The 21292-nt window shown below is 42.3% G+C and overlaps 1 protein-coding gene across 1 annotated transcript in view; it reads right to left on the bottom strand.

The window, feature by feature from the left end:
* Window positions 1-21292, bottom strand: part of zmat3 (zinc finger, matrin-type 3) — a 36323-nt gene that overhangs the window by 14583 nt on the left and 448 nt on the right. Inside the window, exon 2 of the mRNA XM_072439390.1 lies at window positions 70-543. Coding sequence (XP_072295491.1) covers window positions 70-543 — 474 coding nt within the window. The remainder of the gene's footprint in view (window positions 1-69; window positions 544-21292) is intronic.

Below are 21292 nucleotides of genomic sequence, written 5' to 3'. Positions count from 1 at the left end.
ACAGTATTTATCACCGTTCATTTACTGTGGTGTCAATTATCGTGAATAATCGTTAAATTGTGATCGTACCTTGAACCGGCGCTGGCACCAGGCTGGGGGGCATCTGAGGGGGCTCCAGACACGGCGCGGGGGCAAAACGCAGCGGTGGGGGCGGGGTTCGAATGTCAATGTTCGGCGGTGGCATGGTTTTGGCTTGGTCGATGATGGGCGGAGGGTGGAGCGGGTGCGGCGGCGGATGCGGTGGATGCGGCGGGTGCGGCAGCGCTAAAGACGGCGGCGGCCCCATCTGCGGATTGGGCGCGACGGGGGGAGGCGGGTGCACCAGCGCGTGTCCGGGCGGAGGCGTGAGGGGCGGCGGTCTTGGGGGCGGGCACAGGGTCACGGCAGGTCCCAGGGGCGGGGCCGGGGCGAGGGGCGGCGGGCACAGGGCTGCGGTGGGACCCATGGGCGGCGGGCACAGGGGGGGCAGAGGGTCAAGGTGCTGGAAGGGCTGCGGCGGGTGAGTGAAGAGGCTGAGCGGGGGCTTCAGCAGCGTCTCCGCACCTGAGGGGGAGCGATCAATCAATCAATCAATCAATATTCAATCAATAAAATATATATATAATTAAATCAATGCATTTAATCTTTACAGACCCTTTAAGATGCTCAAATCAAAAGGTTCCAACATCCTGGAGGTCAAATGTACTAAACCATAACACATTTTCACTAATTAAAGCTAAATAACGTTAGCGAAAGAGCTCCCCCTACAGCTGTCTTGTGAAAATACATTGTCAGAGAACAGACTCAAAAGCTTTTTTCTTTCATTCTTTATCTTTAACGTAGCCAAATATTTAAAAAAAAGGGCCAGGGTTTCTCAGGAGAGTTACAAAACTGTTTTTCCGCTCAGAGACAGCAGGGAGTGACGACGGACACTTCAAACGCCCCGAAAATACATATTTAACCATCACAGGGACTGACATGTTACTTAGTTCTGCTTTGACTGACATCAGATCTAAATGCTCATCGTTTTAAGTGAGGATCCAATACAAAACATTTTTTTAATTTTGCCGACCCCAATATCCGTTATTTAAATTTTAAAATCTGTCACAGATCTATCTTAAAGGACAATGATTGTGCACTATTTGTATTGCTAGAAGCTTTCAAATATGCTCATCTCATCTTTTAGGACTACAGCTGAATCTTTTGTTCAAACTAGCGTGAATGAAGCAAATTAATAAGGTAAGATAAGATAATAAGATAAAAGAACCTTCATTTGTCCCACACAGTTCAAGAACAGCAGGGGAATAGATGCGTGCAAGCAAGATAAAAGCTAGATAAATAACTTTAAAATAGTCTTAAATCGAATACAATGTGCAGCAAGAGCACTCTTATGTACAATCAGTCGTTATGTAGGTCTCTCTTTCTCTCTTTCTCTCCTTCCCCTAGGCCATAGGCTGTAACTCAGAATGTGGCTAGAAAATGAATTTCGCTCCACCACATCAAGACTACTTTTCAAAAGTGGTTTTCCAATCTCAAAGATATACTTGAGCTGGGGGAAAAAGTTCTCCGCATGATTTCTGCCAGTATTTGAGAAAATAGGTGTCGAAGTTGCCAGTTTACCCAAATATGTGACAAATTGGGGTGTACACCCATCTTCATACCTTCTTATTTTTTTCATTCTTTGATTGATTACTTCAGAAATTCAGATTCTCAGAAACATTACTACTTTCTTGGAGGATGTAAAGTGGTGAGACTCTGGGTGCTTCAGTTTATGTGCAAACGTAAGTTAAAAAAAACAATTTTAACAATTTTGCATGTTATCGTTACGCACTTGAAAACTCTTACTCCACATTTAGTATTCAACTGAATGCTTCAACAATTACAAATTCTCTATTCTTGATTCATACTACACTATAAAAACATAATCTAAAAGTAGTATTTTAACCCTTTCAACACCAGTTGCCCATTTGAAGAAAGAAAACATAGGCTATTGGTAAAGGTTTTATTCTATAGAACGGATATAATTTTATGTAATGTATTTTCAATATGAACAAATAATTACAATCATAAAAGCAGTATTTACAGCGTGATAAACAGGTTAATTAACATGTGTATCTTTCGAGCTAGTATAAGGCAAACTTTCTGCAGAATAGGATATACATACAAACAGAGGAATGATATAAGTATGATTGATGTCAAAATGTGTAAGTACAACACTGGTTTGATTTTTACCTTTTGAGGACAAATATATATCTTGGCAAATTGACAGTAAACAAAGATCAACCTCCTCGGATACATTTACCATGTTAGACAATGTCAATTTATCACTAGCACCTACACACCAAGCTAGTAAGTTATAAAGTTCAATTGGCACAATCTTTCTGGCAGAGGAAACATTTAGATCCTCTGATGTAGGAGGCAGATTTACATCCATCCTAGGGGCACTTTTGACCGCTTGTTTCATCCATCCTAGGGGCACTCTTGACCGCTTGTTTCATCCATCCTAGGGGCACTCTTGACCGCTTGTTTCATCCATCCTAGGGGCACTTTTGACCGCTTGTTTCATCCATCCTAGGGGCACTCTTGACCGCTTGTTTCATCCATCCTAGGGGCACTCTTGACCGCTTGTTTCAGTGATACACCTGCACTGTAAACTGTCCTTGAGAGCTCTCGCAGTGCTGCATCTTTACCACTTTCTGGCACCATTTCTCCATCACTACATGACATCTCAGAAACTGACATATCAGTTTCAGTTGAAAAATCCTGGTGGAGAAATCCTGTCGTCTCCGTGAAAACCATTTCACTCAGGTTTCTTCTTCGCATCGGATCTGTAAAAATTAGACAAGGAATAGAAATTCATAAGTATTGATAGATTACTATTTTATTTGTGTTTTAGTTTTAGAATTATTATTTTATTTGTGTTTTAGTATCCTATGTTTGTTGTTTATTTTGTGTTGTGTTTTAACATAACCACTTTTCTCACTGGGTTTTCCCTGTATAAATAAATAAAATGAATGAAAATATGTAGACTCCTGTAGCTAACTGGATTGGTTTGATCTTGAATGAAATTTCATGAATAAACATAGCTGTGATAAGTTGGCCACTGTCCAGGGTGTACCCTGCCTAAGGCCCGAAGTCTGGGATAGGCTCCAGTCACCCGCGACCCCAAAAGGGAACAAGCGGTAGAAAATGGATGGATAGAAACATAGCTGTGATGTTTATCTGATCGTCTCTTGTTTTCTTTCATAAACAATAAGAATAATTTAATTACCGGTAACTTCCATGACCATGGTGTTTTTTGATGAATTTCTGGAACAGGGACAAGAGCTTCTTCATTCTGAGGATTTCCTGATTTTCAATCAGTCGTGTCCGGATGACACAGTGTCACAGAATGCTGTATATGCATCGCCATACTCCCAGACTTTAGGTCACCTGTATAAAGCAAGGAAATGCAGTGATTGGTCAGTGATTGAAATGTACTAGCTCACTACAAACAGAAATTTGCTTTGATTCAAACGTCTTTAAAATTATCGTGTAGTCATTACAATAATTTTCAATTAAATTATGAATTTATCTAAATATATGGGAATATATATATTTTATTTGATTACCAAAATGTTACCTTTCATCACTTGTCTTCTTTGTCGGAAAGCTTGTGTATTCTTTGTAACACCTCTTGTGATAGAGGTGCCTTCAATGGCAACACAATCTTTACCTCTGGTACACATCAGGATGGATTCATCTGCTCTTTATTCAGCTGCTTTGACCAAACTTCCTAGTAAAGGAGAAGTAAAAGAATTTCAATCAAGGGTGAGCACAATCAGTAAACAATCGCAAAAGTTGTATTGCCCTTTTATTCAACTCACATCATCATACAGTCTTACATACATTAAATCTACACCTACATGTAATAAACTAGGCACATATTCCTATAGTGATCTGTTCTTTTCTTCTGTATCTACCTCTGGATCTTCCTGCGTTGCATCAATGAAATTTCCCCATGTGGGACAATAAAGGATTATCTTATGTGCAATTGCTGTTGGAATTCATGTGCAATTACTGTGAAATTCATGTGCAATCTATGTGCTGTCGTGACACATATTCATGTGCAATTACTGTCGTGATCACATGCAATGGTATTTATGTATTTATTTATTTGTCTATGGGAGTTTTTATTTATTTATAGGAGATCTTCTACTGAAAGTGTTTTTCAGACTTCCTATAAGTGATCTGTTCTTCTGTATCTACCTCTGTATCTACCTGCGTTGCACCAATGAAATTTCCCCACGTGGGACAATAAAGGAATATCTTATCTTATCTATGTATATTTTCGCCAACTTATTTCACTGTGATTAGTCCTATTTACCACGAGCAAGAGAAAACACACATGCAAGAATCAGTATATAATCTACTCACCAGCAGTTAAAGTTTCAGCTTGGACCAATTTATCTTTCTTTGTCTTGTGAGCCTCTTTGATACAGCGATCAACCTTCTGCAAATGATGCAAACTGCAGGAAGTACATCACTTGACTTTTTAGATGATTTTGTCTTTACATCTGTGGTAGATCTCAGTCGTTTGGGAGAAGGTGGCAGAGTTGATGTGGTAGATTCAGCGTCATCCTAACCCTCTCCATGCTGCCCACAGACCGACTGTTTTGCCGCAAGCTTTTCAGCACTAGTAATTCGTTTCTTGTCAATGAAACGTCTATAGCATGTAGGGTGAAATGTCTATAGCATGTAGGGTGAAACGTCTATAGCATGTAGGGTGAAACGTCTATAGCATGTAGGGTGAACGCCTGGCTTGTTACTTTCCAGAAAATGAGAAAGATTTCCGTCCGAAGAAGCCACAGAAGACGTAGGATAGTTTTGTTTGGCGAAGTCGTCATCATGTACACAAACAGCTGCCGCTAACGCGCGGTCTATTCCGTCAATTTCTATCCACTTCTGAGCACAAGTCACCAGCTTCCTCCAGCGGACAACAGTCTGTGGCTGTGTTTGTTCTTTTTCTACCGATGAAATGTGTGTGATGCAGGTGTAATCCATATTTTCATAGCGTTTTCTATCGGCTCGAGAGACAACATGACGCTCCACGGGAGCAGCCATGTTTGATGTTGTTGTAGTAATCTCTCCCCTGATTGGGTGATTCAGAGGCGGAATGATTCAGGCGTAGGGATATTGCGCTATCAGGCTGAGAATATAGTTCCGCATTTAAGTTATCGCCGTAAAAAAACTGGCGCGATGCGAGTGGAGAACTTTTGGTCATGAGCTAATGGTACAATGATAATTTTATGTTTGAAGTCATTTTTTAGTCTTGTGACAGGTGTAGCGAACTTGAACGATACAGGCTACAGCCTATGGCCTACCCCCCTTTTTCCTTTTCTTCAGTACAGCGTAAAACACATACTTTGCAGACGTCCAACTACAGTAGGTGGCGGTAAATGCACCTTTTCACTTGGCTGCCAACCGCCATTAAAAGTAACACAACAGCAACAACAACAACAACAACAACAACAACAACAATGGTTATGTAACAGTGCAGCTTATAAACAGAACAAATACCATTATAAAAAGCAGTTAAAGTGACTTAAGTTTATTGTAATTTTATATACAAAAGGAAGTTATGGCTGTGTTTATGGACCCTGCAGCACACGGACGGAATACATTACAGGCAAAGTGACAAGAATACTACAGTAAATGCCACTCCAGTGTGTGTTTGTTGTGTGTATGTTTTTTGTGTGTATGTTTTTGCTGTTAGAACACAGTTAAAAGCTCATGAAAGCCTTCAAAGCGGCCCCCGTCCCGTCCTTTTCTCCAGAGGATCACTGACTACACGCCTCATACATATTTCGCTGGGCTTTAACAGAGCGTCCCTTCAGCTGCTCCCCTTCTGGGCATCGCCGCGTTCGCCCGGAATGCAGAGAATGACCCTCCCCCGGCCCGCAAAGATGCGCTTGGCCCGGGACGTGATTTACGCCGCTGTCGGGAGATGATTGGATTAACCTCCTGTTACGTTGCTCGGACAGTGGCGCGTGCGGCTGTTGCGCGAGCGGCGGCGGCGTTCTCAGCTCAAAACATGCCAAAAACATAAATACATGGTTTTAATGGAAGGAGAAAAGGGTATTTGTGAATTTACTACTGGGAAAGAGGCGACAAACTGTTTTTACCGGGTTTGATTCAGCTTCAAATGTCAAATTGATTCTTACAGGGCAAATTGGTTGAGAAGACATAATTAACTGTGTCGAGTGCTTAGTTTAAGTTGTTAAACTGTAAAAGGGTTTGAATTGGCAGCATGGGTGTCAAGATTGTTAGCTTAATCGATCATCGTGATTATTCAGGTCACAGTATGATCGTAAGTACAGAAAAATAATATTGCGACATCCCCAGTCGGCAGATGTATCGAAAAATGTATGATAACAATTGTCGTTTTGGAGATATGCAAAATAAGAAGACTGAGCGCATCATCTGTAATTAAAACGATTAAAAAAGATATGAAGAGACAGAAACGTCAAGTGTTACCTCCAGAACAAGTATAAAGTGGTATTTTTGCCATTTATGTTTTGTGCAGCACTTAAACCTCAAACCAAGACATTTACAGAGACATTTGAGCACAATCCTGATGTTTGTTGTGGCAATAATTCCCAAAAACTATGGGGATTTTCACTTTTGTCTATTTTGCCCGCCCCTATTTCAAGTGTATTGCCTTTAAGAGCCAGCAGGTGTGCACAAACAGGCCAAAATCTGTATAAAATCAGGGAAATACTCTTTTGATATCCTATTTGGGTCTATACCTTGTTGTAATAAGTCTAATTACTGGTGAGTTTTAGCACAGAACGATTCCTAATGTTTCAACTTGTATTAATAAGAAGCTGTTCACTCGATGGGTGAATAACAGTTATCGTTTTTGGATCATTTTGTTCAAAGTTAATCGGCTGCGTAATGTTGGAAATGACTGCTATACGCCATGTTACTGCGATATCGATACGCTTTTAACACCGTAACTTCAGATAACTTAAAACAAACAGGTCGCCTCAATGTATTAGTCGAAATAAAAACTAAATCAAGGCTAATTTGGATGGAAAGACGAAAATTGTGACGGAAAACTGCCCTTTTTCAATGTTTTCGCTCTTCATTTCTTCCGGAAGTGTCCAATTGTCTTCTGGAAGTGTCCAATTTTCTCCTGTTTGTGCCATTATTTTGATTGATACTTGCTCAAACGAGTCTATCGTCCATCTTTTTTTTTTCCAATATTAGTTTTAGAATTGATTAGTCGCCCGTCAGTTGATATTGGGTATTGGAACTGTAAAAAGCTGGATCTCTAATAAATACCTGATAAAACTGTCAATAGAGTTCAATTATTTAGAGGAAAGAATTGCCAAAGCTTTTAGTAACTGTTACAAATGATATTCTTGAAGTAAATAACAATAATGTCCTCATAAAGTTGAACTAATGTTTTCAAACTGCACTCTTTATGCGCCTCATCCCTGCATGTTCTCTCGCAGCCAATACCTCGTCTCCGTGTTGTTGCATTAGACGAGCGAGCGCTGCTGCTGCTGCTGCTGCTGCTGCTGCTGCTGCTGCTGCTGCTGCTGCTGCTGCTGCTGCTGCTGCTGCTGCTGCTGCTGCTGCTGCTGCTGTGCGGTTTATTATTAGAGGTCTGCGGAGGGCCGAGGAGCGGACCACAGCCGTCCCCCGGGAGCGGAGAGTGCCGAAGATTGATGAGGAGGTGTATAAAAGCGGAGAGAGCTCGGGCGGATTGATGGCTCGGCTGCGAGGATTAGGTAATTCAACCTCAGGGGCCAGAGCAACTATCACGCTGCCCCATCATTGGCCTTTTAATGTGAGGATGTAACGGTTTAAACTGCCCCGCGGCTCACCCGGGCGGGCTTTACGGGTATTGATATCTTTTGTGGTCGTCCTTACATAAATCGTTCAAGCTTCTCGTAATCGAGGTGAGGAGTGCAGTTTGCGAGCTTATTCGTGGCTCCGAAGTGACGTCACACACTCACTACTGCCATCTGGAGGACGAAAGCTGCCTGCTCACTGTGGGCTGTGCATGCTCACTGTGGGCTCTGCCAACAAAACGTCTGAAAACAGGATTCTTTCTCTTCTGTGATGTCCCCAAAGACCCTGTTTGTCCAGAAATGTGTTACAGTGGTCAGGAGGGACCAGTGGACTTACAGAGGTCACTCCAGACCGAGGCTGAGTTGTTTATTTCAGGTCGTTAGCAGCTGGCTAATGCTAGTGGCTATGCTAATAAATATTAGCCTTCCTGCAGACAGTTTTAAGGAGCCTCTTTTCCAACTGTCCAGTCTGTGCTCTTGAACACCTCTTGGTAAGCTGCAATTCCAAAAAGCTGTGCGTCACGTTGCTCGCGGCTCGTCGCTCGCGGCTCAGGCCCGTATCACAGCAGCTATTGGAAAAACAAACGTCGGCGGTCTGTTATTTTGGGTTTGTGAACGAGAGCGCCTGGATTCCACATGAAAGCAGCAGAGCTTGGCGAGTTTGAAAGCAGCTGTCGGACGATTACCGGGTCCATAGATCCGGTGCGGTCACACATGTCACAGGGTTTAAGATTGGAGACACGGGGCGAGCTCATAACCCAAACACAGCGCCATAAAGACACACGCCAGGCCCGGATTACACAGGGCAAGCAAACAACAGCGACGAGGTCAGAATGTGATCATTCTACACGCATCGCGCTATTTTCGCAGAATTAAAGGAATATCGTGCAATTTGTCTGAGGAATGAAAGTGAATGTCTGCAGTGGTTTTGACTTAATTCCTACGTCTATGCACGTTCGAAATAAAGATGAAGAAAGAAACGCTATAGAAATATTAATTTCAACGCTGACAATCATGTTTAAAGCGCCTTCAGGCTCCGTCGCCGCTCCATCTGAACGCACTCGTCTCCTCCACTCGGTCCAGTGGAGAGCGACATCTCCTCCTCGCACCCGAAGAGGAGAAGGAGGAGCAGGCGGAGCGCTCGGAGCGGCGTCCGCGGTCGGCCCCGTCACCGCGAGACGAGAGACGAGTAACGAGCATCTAATGCGAGTCAGAGGGAATTCAAATCGCCGCAGAAATGTTTCTGCTGTTCATGTTTACGCTACGATGAGCACGCGGCACAAACAACCGCCGTGCTCATCCACCGTGTTCATTCACCGTGTTCCTCTGCATGTTCATCAACCGTGTTCCTCTCCGTGTTCATCCACCATGTTCCTCTCCATGTTCATCCACCGTGTTCCTCTCCATGTTCATCCACCGTGTTCCTCTCCATGTTCATCCACCATGTTCCTCTCCATGTTCATCCACCGTGTTCCTCTCCATGTTCATCCACCGTGTTCCTCCACCATGTTCATCCACCATGTTCATCCGCCACGTTCATGCGTCATGTTCCTCCGCCATGTTCCTCTCCATGTTCATCCACCGTGTTCCTCTCCATGTTCATCCACCGTGTTCCTCCACCATGTTCATCCACCGTGTTCATCCGCCACGTTCATGCGTCATGTTCCTCCGCCATGTTCCTCTCCATGTTCATTCACCGTGTTCCTCCACCATGTTCATCCACCGCGTTCCTCCACCATGTTCATCCACCATGTTCCTCTCCATGTTCATCCACCATGTTCCTCTCCATGTTCATCCACCGTGTTCCTCCACCATGTTCATCCACCGTGTTCCTCTCCATGTTCATTCACTGTGTTCCTCTCCATGTTCATTCACCGTGTTCCTCCACCATGTTCATCCACCGTGTTCCTCCACCATGTTCATCCACCGTGTTCCTCTCCATGTTCATCCACCGTGTTCCTCTCCATGTTCATCCACCGTGTTCCTCCACCATGTTCATCCACCGTGTTCCTCTCCATGTTCATCCACCGTGTTCCTCCACCATGTTCATCCACCGTGTTCCTCTCCATGTTCATTCACCGTGTTCCTCCACCATGTTCATCCACCATGTTCCTCCACCATGTTCATTCACCGTGTTCCTCCACCATGTTCATCCACCGTGTTCCTCTCCATGTTCATCCACCGTGTTCCTCCACCATGTTCATCCACCGTGTTCCTCTCCATGTTCATCCACCATGTTCCTCTCCATGTTCATCCACCGTGTTCCTCCACCATGTTCATCCACCGTGTTCCTCTCCATGTTCATCCACCGTGTTCCTCTCCATGCTCATTCACCGTGTTCCTCCACCATGTTCATCCACCGTGTTCCTCTACATGTTCATCCACCATGTTCCTCTCCATGTTCATCCACCGTGTTCCTCCACCATGTTCATCCACCGTGTTCCTCTCCATGTTCATCCACCATGTTCCTCTCCATGTTCATCCACCGTGTTCCTCCACCATGTTCATCCACCGTGTTCCTCTCCATGTTCATCCGCCACGTTCATGCGTCATGTTCCTCCGCCATGTTCCTCTCCATGGTCATCCACTGTGTTCCTCTCCATGTTGATCCACCGTGTTCCTCTACATGTTCATCCACCGTGTTCCTCTCCATGTTCATTCACCGTGTTCCTCCACCATGGTCATCCACTGTGTTCCTCTCCATGTTCATCCACCGTGTTCCTCCACCATGTTCATCCACCGTGTTCCTCTCCATGTTCATCCACCATGTTCCTCTCCATGTTCATTCACCGTGTTCCTCCACCATGTTCATCCGCCACGTTCATGCGTCATGTTCCTCCGCCATGTTCCTCTCCATGTTTATTCACCGTGTTCCTCTCCATGTTCATCCACCATGTTCCTCTCCATGTTCATCCACCATGTTCCTCTCCATGTTCATCCACCGTGTTCCTCCACCATGTTCCTCTCCATGTTCATCCACCATGTTCCTCTCCATGTTCATCCACCGTGTTCCTCTCCATGTTCATCCACCGTGTTCCTCCACCATGTTCCTCTCCATGTTCATCCACCATGTTCCTCTCCATGTTCATCCACCGTGTTCCTCTCCATGTTCATCCACCGTGTTCCTCTCCATGTTCATCCACCATGTTCCTCTCCATGTTCATCCACCGTGTTCCTCTCCATGTTCATCCACCCGTGTTCCTCCACCATGTTCATCCACCATGTTCCTCTCCATGTTCATCCATCCGTGTTCCTCTCCATGTTCATCCACCATGTTCCTCTCCATGTTCATCCATCGTGTTCCTCCACCATGTTCATCCACCGTGTTCCTCCACCATGTTCATCCACCGTGTTCCTCTCCATGTTCATCCACCGTGTTCCTCTCCATGTTCATCCACCGTGTTCCTCTCCATGTTCATCCACCGTGTTCCTCCACCATGTTCATTCACCGTGTTCCTCCACCATGTTCATTCACCGTGTTCCTCCACCATGTTCATCCACCGTGTTCCTCTCCATGTTCATCCACCGTGTTCCTCTCCATGTTCATCCACCATGTTCCTCTCCATGTTCATTCACCGTGTTCCTCCACCATGTTCCTCCACCATGTTCCTCTCCATGTTCATCCACCGTGTTCCTCTCCATGTTTATCCACCATGTTCCTCTCCATGTTCATCCGCCACGTTCATGCGTCATGTTCCTCTCCATGTTCCTTCAACATGTTCCTCCGGCGTGTTCATTCGCCGACTTCATCCGCCGTGTTCATCCACCACGTTCCTCCGCCACGTTCCTCCGCCATGTTCATCCGCCACGTTCCTCCACCACGTTCCTCCGCCACGTTCCTCCGCCATGTTCATCCGCCACGTTCCTCCGCCACGTTCATCCGCCACGTTCCTCCGCCACGTTCCTCCGCCACGTTCCTCCGCCATGTTCATCCGCCACGTTCCTCCGCCACGTTCCTCCGCCACGTTCCTCTGCCATGTTCATCCGCCATGTTCCGAATTGTACTATTTTTTAACTATTTTTTTTGTTTCAACATTAAAGGGCCTGTTCTTGACTTTTATTTCTCCTAATTAAATTTGAGCTATGAAAACCCAGGGCGGATTTGACGACGGACAAGGGCTCGACTAAACGCTGAGTAACAAACATTGAAGATTAAAAAAAAAAGAAAAAGAAGTGTTTTATGTTAGCAATTAGCACCGACATTATTATACAAGAAAACAACCTCGTAACATTTCTTAAATCACGTTACTCTGGACACGAGTGCACCAAAAACATAGCGTGCCCCAACGGTTTGACAATAATTGATTGTTTTATTTCACAAAGTGCCACAAATTTAGAAAAACTAGAGGTTGAAATTAGATAATTAATGAACACATGAAAAACTGCGATGTCTACAAACGGCACAATTGTAGTTTTTTATTTGCTGCCACATTAAAATGAATACCAAACTGCTGTTCTAAACACATCACTTCTGGCATTTTAAAAAGGCATTTAATATAATCTCTTAAAACTTTTAAATAGTTCTGGCTCAGAGCAGGGGGTTATTTCTGTTCCTCACCTGTGACTTAAAATGTCCCGCATGTGCATCATTTTTTTTTTACTGTTTTTGTCCCCGCACACGTGCTAAATGCTAATGCTCTCGTCCCAACGCAGCCTCATGTTTTATTCTGAATAATTACGGGCGAATCACCGCAGAAATGGCACATAATTGCTTCCATCGTCGCAGTACGTGTAGAGCTCCACTTTTTAGACTCAGACAAGCACTTAGCAGTCGTTTAAACCAATGTAGCCGTCAATTCAGACATTTTTATGAACAATTTATTCCATTTCCACTTGAAATCTAGCCTTGTTGTTAAATGCATTTTCTGTTGGATTCATAAAGCCTTTCAGTCGACAGGAAAATAAACGTGTTTGCGGTTGAATATTATGTTTTTAAAGCGTTATAAGTACTACGTTCTGATTAGCTATGCACGTTTTGTAAATGTTTTCGGTCAATTCATCAGTTAATTGATGAATTGAAACAGATAGAAGCTTAAAGTTCCCGTGATTGTATAATTATGACTTCATTTGGTGGAGTAGAACCCGCAAATATTCATCATAGTATTGCATCAGTCCAGTGAGAAAAGTTGAAAATGACAGGAAATAAGCTCAGTGCTGAAACAGAATCGCTCTGTGATGTCATCAAAAAGGGACGGACAATTCACACGCAACTGACACACTTTTCTGTCAGTTTACACAATCATTGAACAAAATGAAGGTGTTATATGGCATTATTATGTGTCAAATCATCACTATTGTGTAATTTATAGGGAGTTTGGTCCTTGTTTACAATTTTGCCAGGTAACAGTTGCTGAATTACCTCGAGCTAACGCTGTGCTCATGTGCCCCTCGGGAACTCGGGATTCCGCAAGGAGAAGTCGTAGGTTCTGACTTGTTTGCGTTCGTGTGCTTTTATCTCGGAAAGTCGTGATTTTGATGTGACCGGTGATAAAATCGCTCTTTGCCAGCGTTTAACAGAGCTAACCTGTAAGTTTAGTCGATGTTAACTTTTTACTTTAGATAGCTAACGTTAAATCCTAATCAAACAGCAGTGTCGGGTTTTTTGTACAAATGCGTTAATGACAAATGACAGTAAACCTCTAAATATGGCGATTTTCACGACTTCCTGCTAACCACGTCCACCCAGGAAGTAACATTCTAAACGTCACTAAAATTACTTCGTCACTAAAAGTGGTTAAAAATGGGCGAAATGTTTAGTAAAACCTTGAATGTTCCCTGCGTTTTAGTGGAATGGGTGGTCCAATCTATGATGAGCACTTTAAGTTAAGAGTGAATAAATCGCTGTTTCAGTCTCGGCTCGAGATGTTAAAAGATCCTGTATTGGTTCCACTTATAAACAAATCAAATTATCAACATTATGTCAACTTTTGGGTGATTTTAAGCTTTTCAGTGCAGATTTATAACCGACTTTCCCTTTACAAGTCTGTGAAAAGCGGGCTGTAAGCGTTAGGTCGTTTAGCTGATTAACCTGCCGATAGCGTCATAGTCGACCAACATTTTCATTCGTTGACACAAAGGACAAACCACAAAGTGAAGTTTCTGACCGATCCCTTTATTTGTGTTGTGTTTTTGGTTCTTTACCGTATGCAGTGTATTTTAGATCATATCTATGGTCAGATTAGCTTTAGTCAACCAATCGATACGACAGGCAAGTCTTTCATCGACTGAGAATGACTTCGGTCGACTTCAGCCCAAGTGAAAAGCCATAGAAAGTTAAATAAAACATGTATGATTAATATTAGTCCATAAATACTGCTTTGTCTGCTTAGTCCAGCAAATAGAAATAAATCAGTTTACAATACTGACAAACAAGAATAAGCCTACATTTTGGAATTATTTATCCAACAATTGGCCCAATCAGTTTGTATTTTTGCTTCAGAAATGTGATAAAATGTTCCTGTAAATGTCTTGGTGGAGGTACGAGAATAAAAGATAAGACGTTATTCTGCCAACAAAACAGCTCTGGCCTTACTTGAGTGAGTGAGTGAGTGTGCGCGATCGTGGCAAGGGCAGCGCTGTCCCAGACCTACATCCAACACCGCTCGCCCGCCGGAACTGTACCAAAGCAAGGAGACGAGAACACCGGGGCCACGCACACACTTTACACTCACTTTATACACACTTTACACACACCCGAGGCGTCATGGCGACCTCAGCGAACGGGAACGACACGACGGCAAACGGCAGTGCTAGGATTACTGCGCAGAGAGTCGAGATTTTAGCAGAAAGGTCTCGATATCTCAGCTTTTCAAGTCCCAAACAACAAGAATTATTCCTCCACGTTTTCACCCCGGATCGATAATGTGTAGAAGCAGAACGCGAATCAAGAGTGCGAATATTCGTTTACATTAAAGACTGTTATAAAACCGTATCGTTTTTAGGGCTGTGGTCGACTAAAAACATGCCTTGCCGATCGATTAGACGACTAAAAAGCTAAAAAAAATAACTAATAAGTATCTTTACGTATGTATCTGACCCACTATTTATACAGAAAAAGTGCAAGGAAATGGTTATAAAACTGATGAATCCCAAATCTGCAGCGACTCAGTAACTCAATAATCCTTAACGAAAGAAAATACAACCCTGAGAAAGGATCCCAGAAAAGTGATGGTTATTTTGTTTGTTATCTTGTTTTCTGTGTAAATATCATTGTTTTATGTAATTTGGCCACTCTCAAAAGGAGGGATATTGTCTAATTATGCAGGAAGAGTGTTGTCACGTGACGATGATGACATTTCAAACTTGATTTCGATTTCAAACAGACTCAATGCTCGATACCAATTTCAATACCTCAAAAAAATTATTTGAAAATACTCTGTTTTTGTCATTTCCAACACAAAATCAACATACTTTCTTTATGTAACCACGTGGTCTCATACTAGCTCTGAACAACAATTTAAAACAGTTCATTAAAGGGCAAATGTTGTTCTGTTTGTTCTGAGAATTATACCGTATTTTCCGGACTATAAGTCGCATCAGAGTATAAGTCGTACCAGCAAAAAAATGCATAATAGAGAAGAAAAAAAACATATATAAGTCGCACTGGAGTATGAAATGCGGTTGCAAGTGTGAAAATAACAAATAATATCACATATAAGTTGCTCTGGAGTATAAGTATAAGTATGTATAAGCATAAGACGCACTCCGGCCATAACTATGAAAAAAGGTGAGTCTTATAGTCCAGAAAATACGGTACTTGTTCAAATTAGTAAAGGGGCCTGAATGACTGTGCAAAACAACAAAAAGACGGGCAAATGGCCATGCTACCGGCAAAAACAGACGCAGGACATTCAGCAAACGCAAAGTCACGAAGCCTCTCCCTCCGATACCTCGTTATGAAACCCACACACTTCGTAACCGGCCGAAGCCAAGACAGAACCGCAGACGGAAACGACACTTTAAGTCTAACCGTGCCTCTCCCCGGGATCTAAAAGCGCAGAGAACTTTGCCCGACGGTCGCGGGAGTCTCTAGCGAGGATCTTAAGTAGGCCAGCCTCTTGTTTTTCTTTCTTGCTGAACTGAGTCACGTCGCATCAATTATGAAGCAATGAGAAGCACATGCCCAGCGCCCTCGTCCCATATGCTCCGCCGGGCCGAAAAGCAGACGAGCGTCCTTCACACTTACTGCGACTGTACGGCAATGCGAGCCGCCGACAACCGGGCGAGACGTTGGCTACTGCTCGGACGAGAAGTGCTACTGTGCTGAGCACGATTCCCTGCAACGTTCAGCTGTTTACGCTACTTTAAAGGACAAATATTACGCGTTATTTCTATTGTTAGTGCCCTCTGGTATATTTAGTTTGGCAAATCGGGTTTTAGAGTTTAAAGAAAACAAATGACCTCCAATGTCGCTGGCTTATCCCAAAGAAGAACTGCATGAGCTATCTACTGGCAGCAGAGGGAACTACATATCGAGAGAAAAACACAAGCTAATGTTGGGATTTTTGACGGCAGAAATTCTCAAACTGAGTCTGGTGATGATTTATGGACTTACAAAACAGAGCAGACGATCTCGGGAGGCACGTCACGGATGGAGAAAACGTCACGAGTCAGGGAAATGTGTGAGAATGTGTGAACGGGGTGATTTTTGCGCTCGGAGGGGAGACGATTTTCTAACCAGGAATCATCATACGTGTGTGAATGAAGCTAAATGCTACTCCAGATGTGTTTCTGATGATGGAACACTGTTGGAACAATGGTTACAAGCTCAGAAAACACAATTTAGCACAATATGTGTCCTTTAATTAATCTTGTTTAGGAAGCTCTCTCTCACTGAGCCTCAGAAAACACTCAGTTTCAAACTTCCCAGATTTGCGACATCAAAGGTAGAGATTTTAATGGAGCGCCAACACAAATCCTGATGAGGGAACGCCTGACTGATACAAAATAATGTGTGCCTCCAGTAGATACAGTATAGTAAGTTCTTTAAAACGTGAGAGGCCAAAGTAAAGTTACACAAGAGCAAGTTTAAAGGCCAATAACATCACAAACTTATCCATAACGTATAATAACGTCTTGATAAACCTTGATTCAGTCTTGGTTTTGTCTCTGTTATTATGTAAAAAGGTAATCTCAAATATCGCAATAACAACCAATATGGCCGGGATTAACAGCAACATCACAATCATTTCTCGATACAACAAAATAACAAGTTACTATGGAATTAATAAAAAGCTATAATTTCAAGACAAAATCCACCTCTGCACCTCTTTGTACGCCAATGATTTGCTGAATAATCCACAGGAAGTGTAAAATGGTCAAGTTGCAATAATTTAGCTCCTATTTCTGACAAATATTATAGGATATTGATTAAAATGCACAATTATACGTCTTTTGGAGGCAGATTGACCGGAGTGGAGAGATGCTTTGTTTCTCTTTGCATGTCTGATTAGTTATACATCATTGTTATATCATTGTTAATATTAATGAGCGGAGGACTAGGCTTTACTATGACGCCAACAATAGCCACAAACCCAAATGCACTACAGCGATAAAGTGAAAAACAACAGTGACAGATGAGGACTGCAGGTGAACGGGTCTATATTTAGAGCCTGTTTGTCAGCGGTCGGTTCAACTCAACTTTAAACCACTCAAACAGCAGAAGTTTCAGCGGCAGCAGGTTCTGGCCAAACGGTGCCAATGTAACACCGATTTATTCAACCAAACCGACCAGGAGAGGAGACATGCTGTATTTAGCACAAGTGACTTTACAGAGCTTTTAACCGCCATATTTATTTTATCATTGCAATCATTATGTTGACTGTGTATCTTAATTTTAATGCCACACACCACTCTTCTGAGGACGGTGAGGTGAAGCGTCTAAGCAGGAGAAGAGATGGTTTGAATCAAGGAGGCCATTTTTGAGAATCCCTCTTTAAACAGAAATGGAGGTTTAAGGTTCATCCTCCCGGTCGTATATAATAGTGTGTTGAAGCCATGTTTTAATGTTATTTCGATCCCCTGAGCTCTCTCTCTGCTCTTCTGTGTTTTTGTGTTTGTTGTTCAATGTCATTGCAGTTTAGGCCTGACATAACCTCTAATCCTCACTTTATCTGTCACGTATTCTGCCCATAAACTGCTCTGTACCATAGCCATAGCCACTTATTGTACATAATAATACATAATAATATAAGAAGTCCCTTTATCTGTCACGTATTCTGTACATAAACTGCTCTGTACCATAGCCATAGCCACTTATTGTACATAATAATACATAATAATATAAGAAGTCCCTTTTCCTGCTATTTATTCTGTCCATAAGCTGCACAGCACACACCAGGGTCACAGCCACATTCATTAATTTATCTTTTTGCTCTACCTGCACAATGTGTTAGCGCCGAGTCTATTTCAAAAGTTATTTCTCTTGTTTTTATTGCATGTCTCTGTTCTGCTGTTCTTGACCCGTGTGAACTGTGCACCACTGGAATTTCCCCCATTATGGGACAAATAAAGGACAAAGGCTCTCTTATCTTATCTTCTTCTATATTTGGTCAGATCTTTTAGTTTTGAGGGCTTTTTTTCACGCAGCAGCACGCAATGGCCACGTTTAGTCGAGTAATCAACGCACAGAACGTGTCTTTGGTCGAGTACGAGCCTTTTATGGCGAGATAATAGCGCTGCTTTGGTACGTGTATGTGTATCGGATGCCCTTACGCACCGATTCAACCATCACCGCTTTGCCTCAGCTTTTGCAGGACATTTAAACGTGCACGCCATCCTGTAAAATGCCATTGCTTTGCCTCGAATGTTCCGCAGAATGGCATTATTCCCGTGTCTATCCGACTGAGCCAGGCCAAGTTGCAGGTTTGTGAATACGTTACAGTGTCCCCTACAGGTCGGAGGGCTCATTGACCTTAAAATGCAGTTATCTTTGATATATTTAGAAATGTTGCTGAAGTTTATCAATAATGTTATCACAGAATAGCACGTTTTTAGGGGTTATAATGTCCCATGTCCTGTTTGTAACTGATGACATAACACTAAGAACTTTTGAAAAAACTCATCTAATGTCACATCTTTTTTTAAATTTTCTAAATAAAAATGTATGAGAGCAACTTTATTTTGTTGAATTCATGTTTAGAGAGTTAAAAAAAAGGTTATTTTGTGTAAGTTCTTCATAAACTTTGACTGGAATCCTAGTGTGATGTCATTTCCTGTCATTTTTCTACAGATTTTTCAACCTCTTCTCCACAAATACCTGCTTGATTGGTATAAAACTATAATTCATATGTACGCAAGGTATAAATACATCAAATAAAGTCAAAATTAGAGAAGTGTAAAAACCTGTCACGGGCCCTTTAAGTTACACACAGCTCAGTGTTGAATATTATGTCCCTTTCACGCAGTATTCTGCACATACCCAACGCTAGATTCACTAAACAACAAATTAGGAGTTAATTCAGTGCTTAAATTGAACGTGAACGGCACAATACTCGGGGCGGCCGTAGGTTCAGGTGCATTCCGCAGATAAGGCATGTTGTCTGAGCTGCAGCAAAGCCGAAAGGGCAGAAGCGCTGACTGGACACGCAGCTAATCAAAGAGGTGACCACTGAGCTACACTCGATTACTCTAAACCCAGATCTGCACCCGCTGCTGTTAACCCTGCATGATCTGGAAGTCTTTGTTTATACTGTTTTTATACTGTTTTTATACTTTTTTTATACTGTTTTTACGTCACAGAAAGAAAGAAACGTACTAACTTTTCATGATGACTTTTCAATGATCTAAACCGGCCTGTATATATTGAGAAAATGCAATAAATAAATGTTTTCGGATTGAGCATTAGCCGCGTTTGAACACTAATAGAGGCAAATAAAATAAAATAAACAACTATTGACAACTTTGTCTTACTATAAAGTCAAATATGCATTATATCAATACCATATTTTCCAGACTATAAGTCGCAGGTTTTTTTCCTAGTTTTGGCCTTATACTCCAGAGTGACTTATATGTGATAGTATTTGTTATTTTCACACTGACAACCACAAGAGGGCGCTCTAGGCTCTAAGCGACGCAGAAGAAGAATCTGCACTTCCTCTACCTCCGGAGTTTGTGGAGTTGTTTAGAAGTGACACAGAGGAAGAAGAATTCAGTGGATTTAGTGATTTGGGGTAATACTGATGCTTTGGTAAACTTGTTAGCATGTTCTTTATGCTATAGTTATCTGAATAACTGTTAATATATTACGTTAACATACCAGACACTTACCACAGTTCTGTCTGTGCGTCATGTAGCTGAAGGTGTTAGCGTTAGCATACGTACACCTATTCACCATGTTCTCTCATCTGTTATTATTTTAAACTGCATTTCAAGATTAAAAGTCTGTTCTTGGTCTTGGATTTTATCAAATAAATTTCCCCCAGAAATGCGACTTATTAACACTTTCTTCTCTATTATGCATTTTTTTGGCTGGCACAATTTATACGGTACTCAAATTAACACTCACCTTTTTATGTAAATACTTTAACGTTATAATGGGGCTACAAGATGAGTTCCACCTCAAAAGATGACTATAGATTAAAAAATATATAAAATAGCCAATTTTTTATAAGCAATTTGTATCATGTCGGTATTGTTTTGATTTAATTTTGAAAAATGTCACATTATCTTCTTGTTATTCAGTTCTCTAGATTTGAATTCAAGTGAGAATCTAATTTGCCACAACAACTGTAAAAACTCTGCGCTATATTAACTTAAATCTTTATTTTTGATATAACTGGACAATGTGAGATATTGATTTTTAAATGACATTTTCAATATGGCTCAAACTATCCTCCCTGTTTAAAGTGTATTCACTGTGTTCACTATATTATTTATTACAGTGATAATGTTGCCGCTAACAACTTGTTTCGTGGTCGACCGGTCAGCGATTATAACTAATAAAGAGATTATTTCTATTGTATTATTGTACTTTTTCAATTCATTATCAACCAAATAAAGGTTGAACTGAAATAGTTTATTTTTTTATTTTTTTTAATGCAGCTTATAAAGAAAATATTATAATTTTGCACGAGTCTGTATAGTCCAGAATACAACTACGACCGTCGCTACAATGACTGACGATCACCGAGATGTCACGATTAATCAAAGTGAACGACACGCTGAGGTTTAAATTAAAGCCATTTATTACAGCCAAGTCCAAAACCATGAAACAGGCTTTGAGTTTGAATGTTCATAAGTGCAAACGCATCAGTGCACCACCTCCTGACACTACCTCCTGACACCACCTCCTGACACCACCTCCACCTCCTGCAGCTCCTGACACCATCTCCACCTCCTGACACCACCTCCTGCCATCTCCGCCTCTCCACCTCCTGCACCTCCTGACACCACCTCCTGCCATCTCCTCCTGACACCACCTCCACCTCCTGACACCACCTCCACCTCCTGACACCACCTCCACCTCCTGACAC

Source organism: Eucyclogobius newberryi, unplaced genomic scaffold, assembly GCF_026437365.1.
Source record: "Eucyclogobius newberryi isolate DKJ021-1_F unplaced genomic scaffold, fEucNew1.0.hap1 SCAF_9, whole genome shotgun sequence".
Taxonomy (NCBI): Eukaryota; Metazoa; Chordata; class Actinopteri; order Gobiiformes; family Gobiidae; genus Eucyclogobius; species Eucyclogobius newberryi.
The sequence above is the reverse complement of the archived record's forward strand: the minus strand, read 5'-3'. Positions and strand labels throughout refer to the sequence as shown.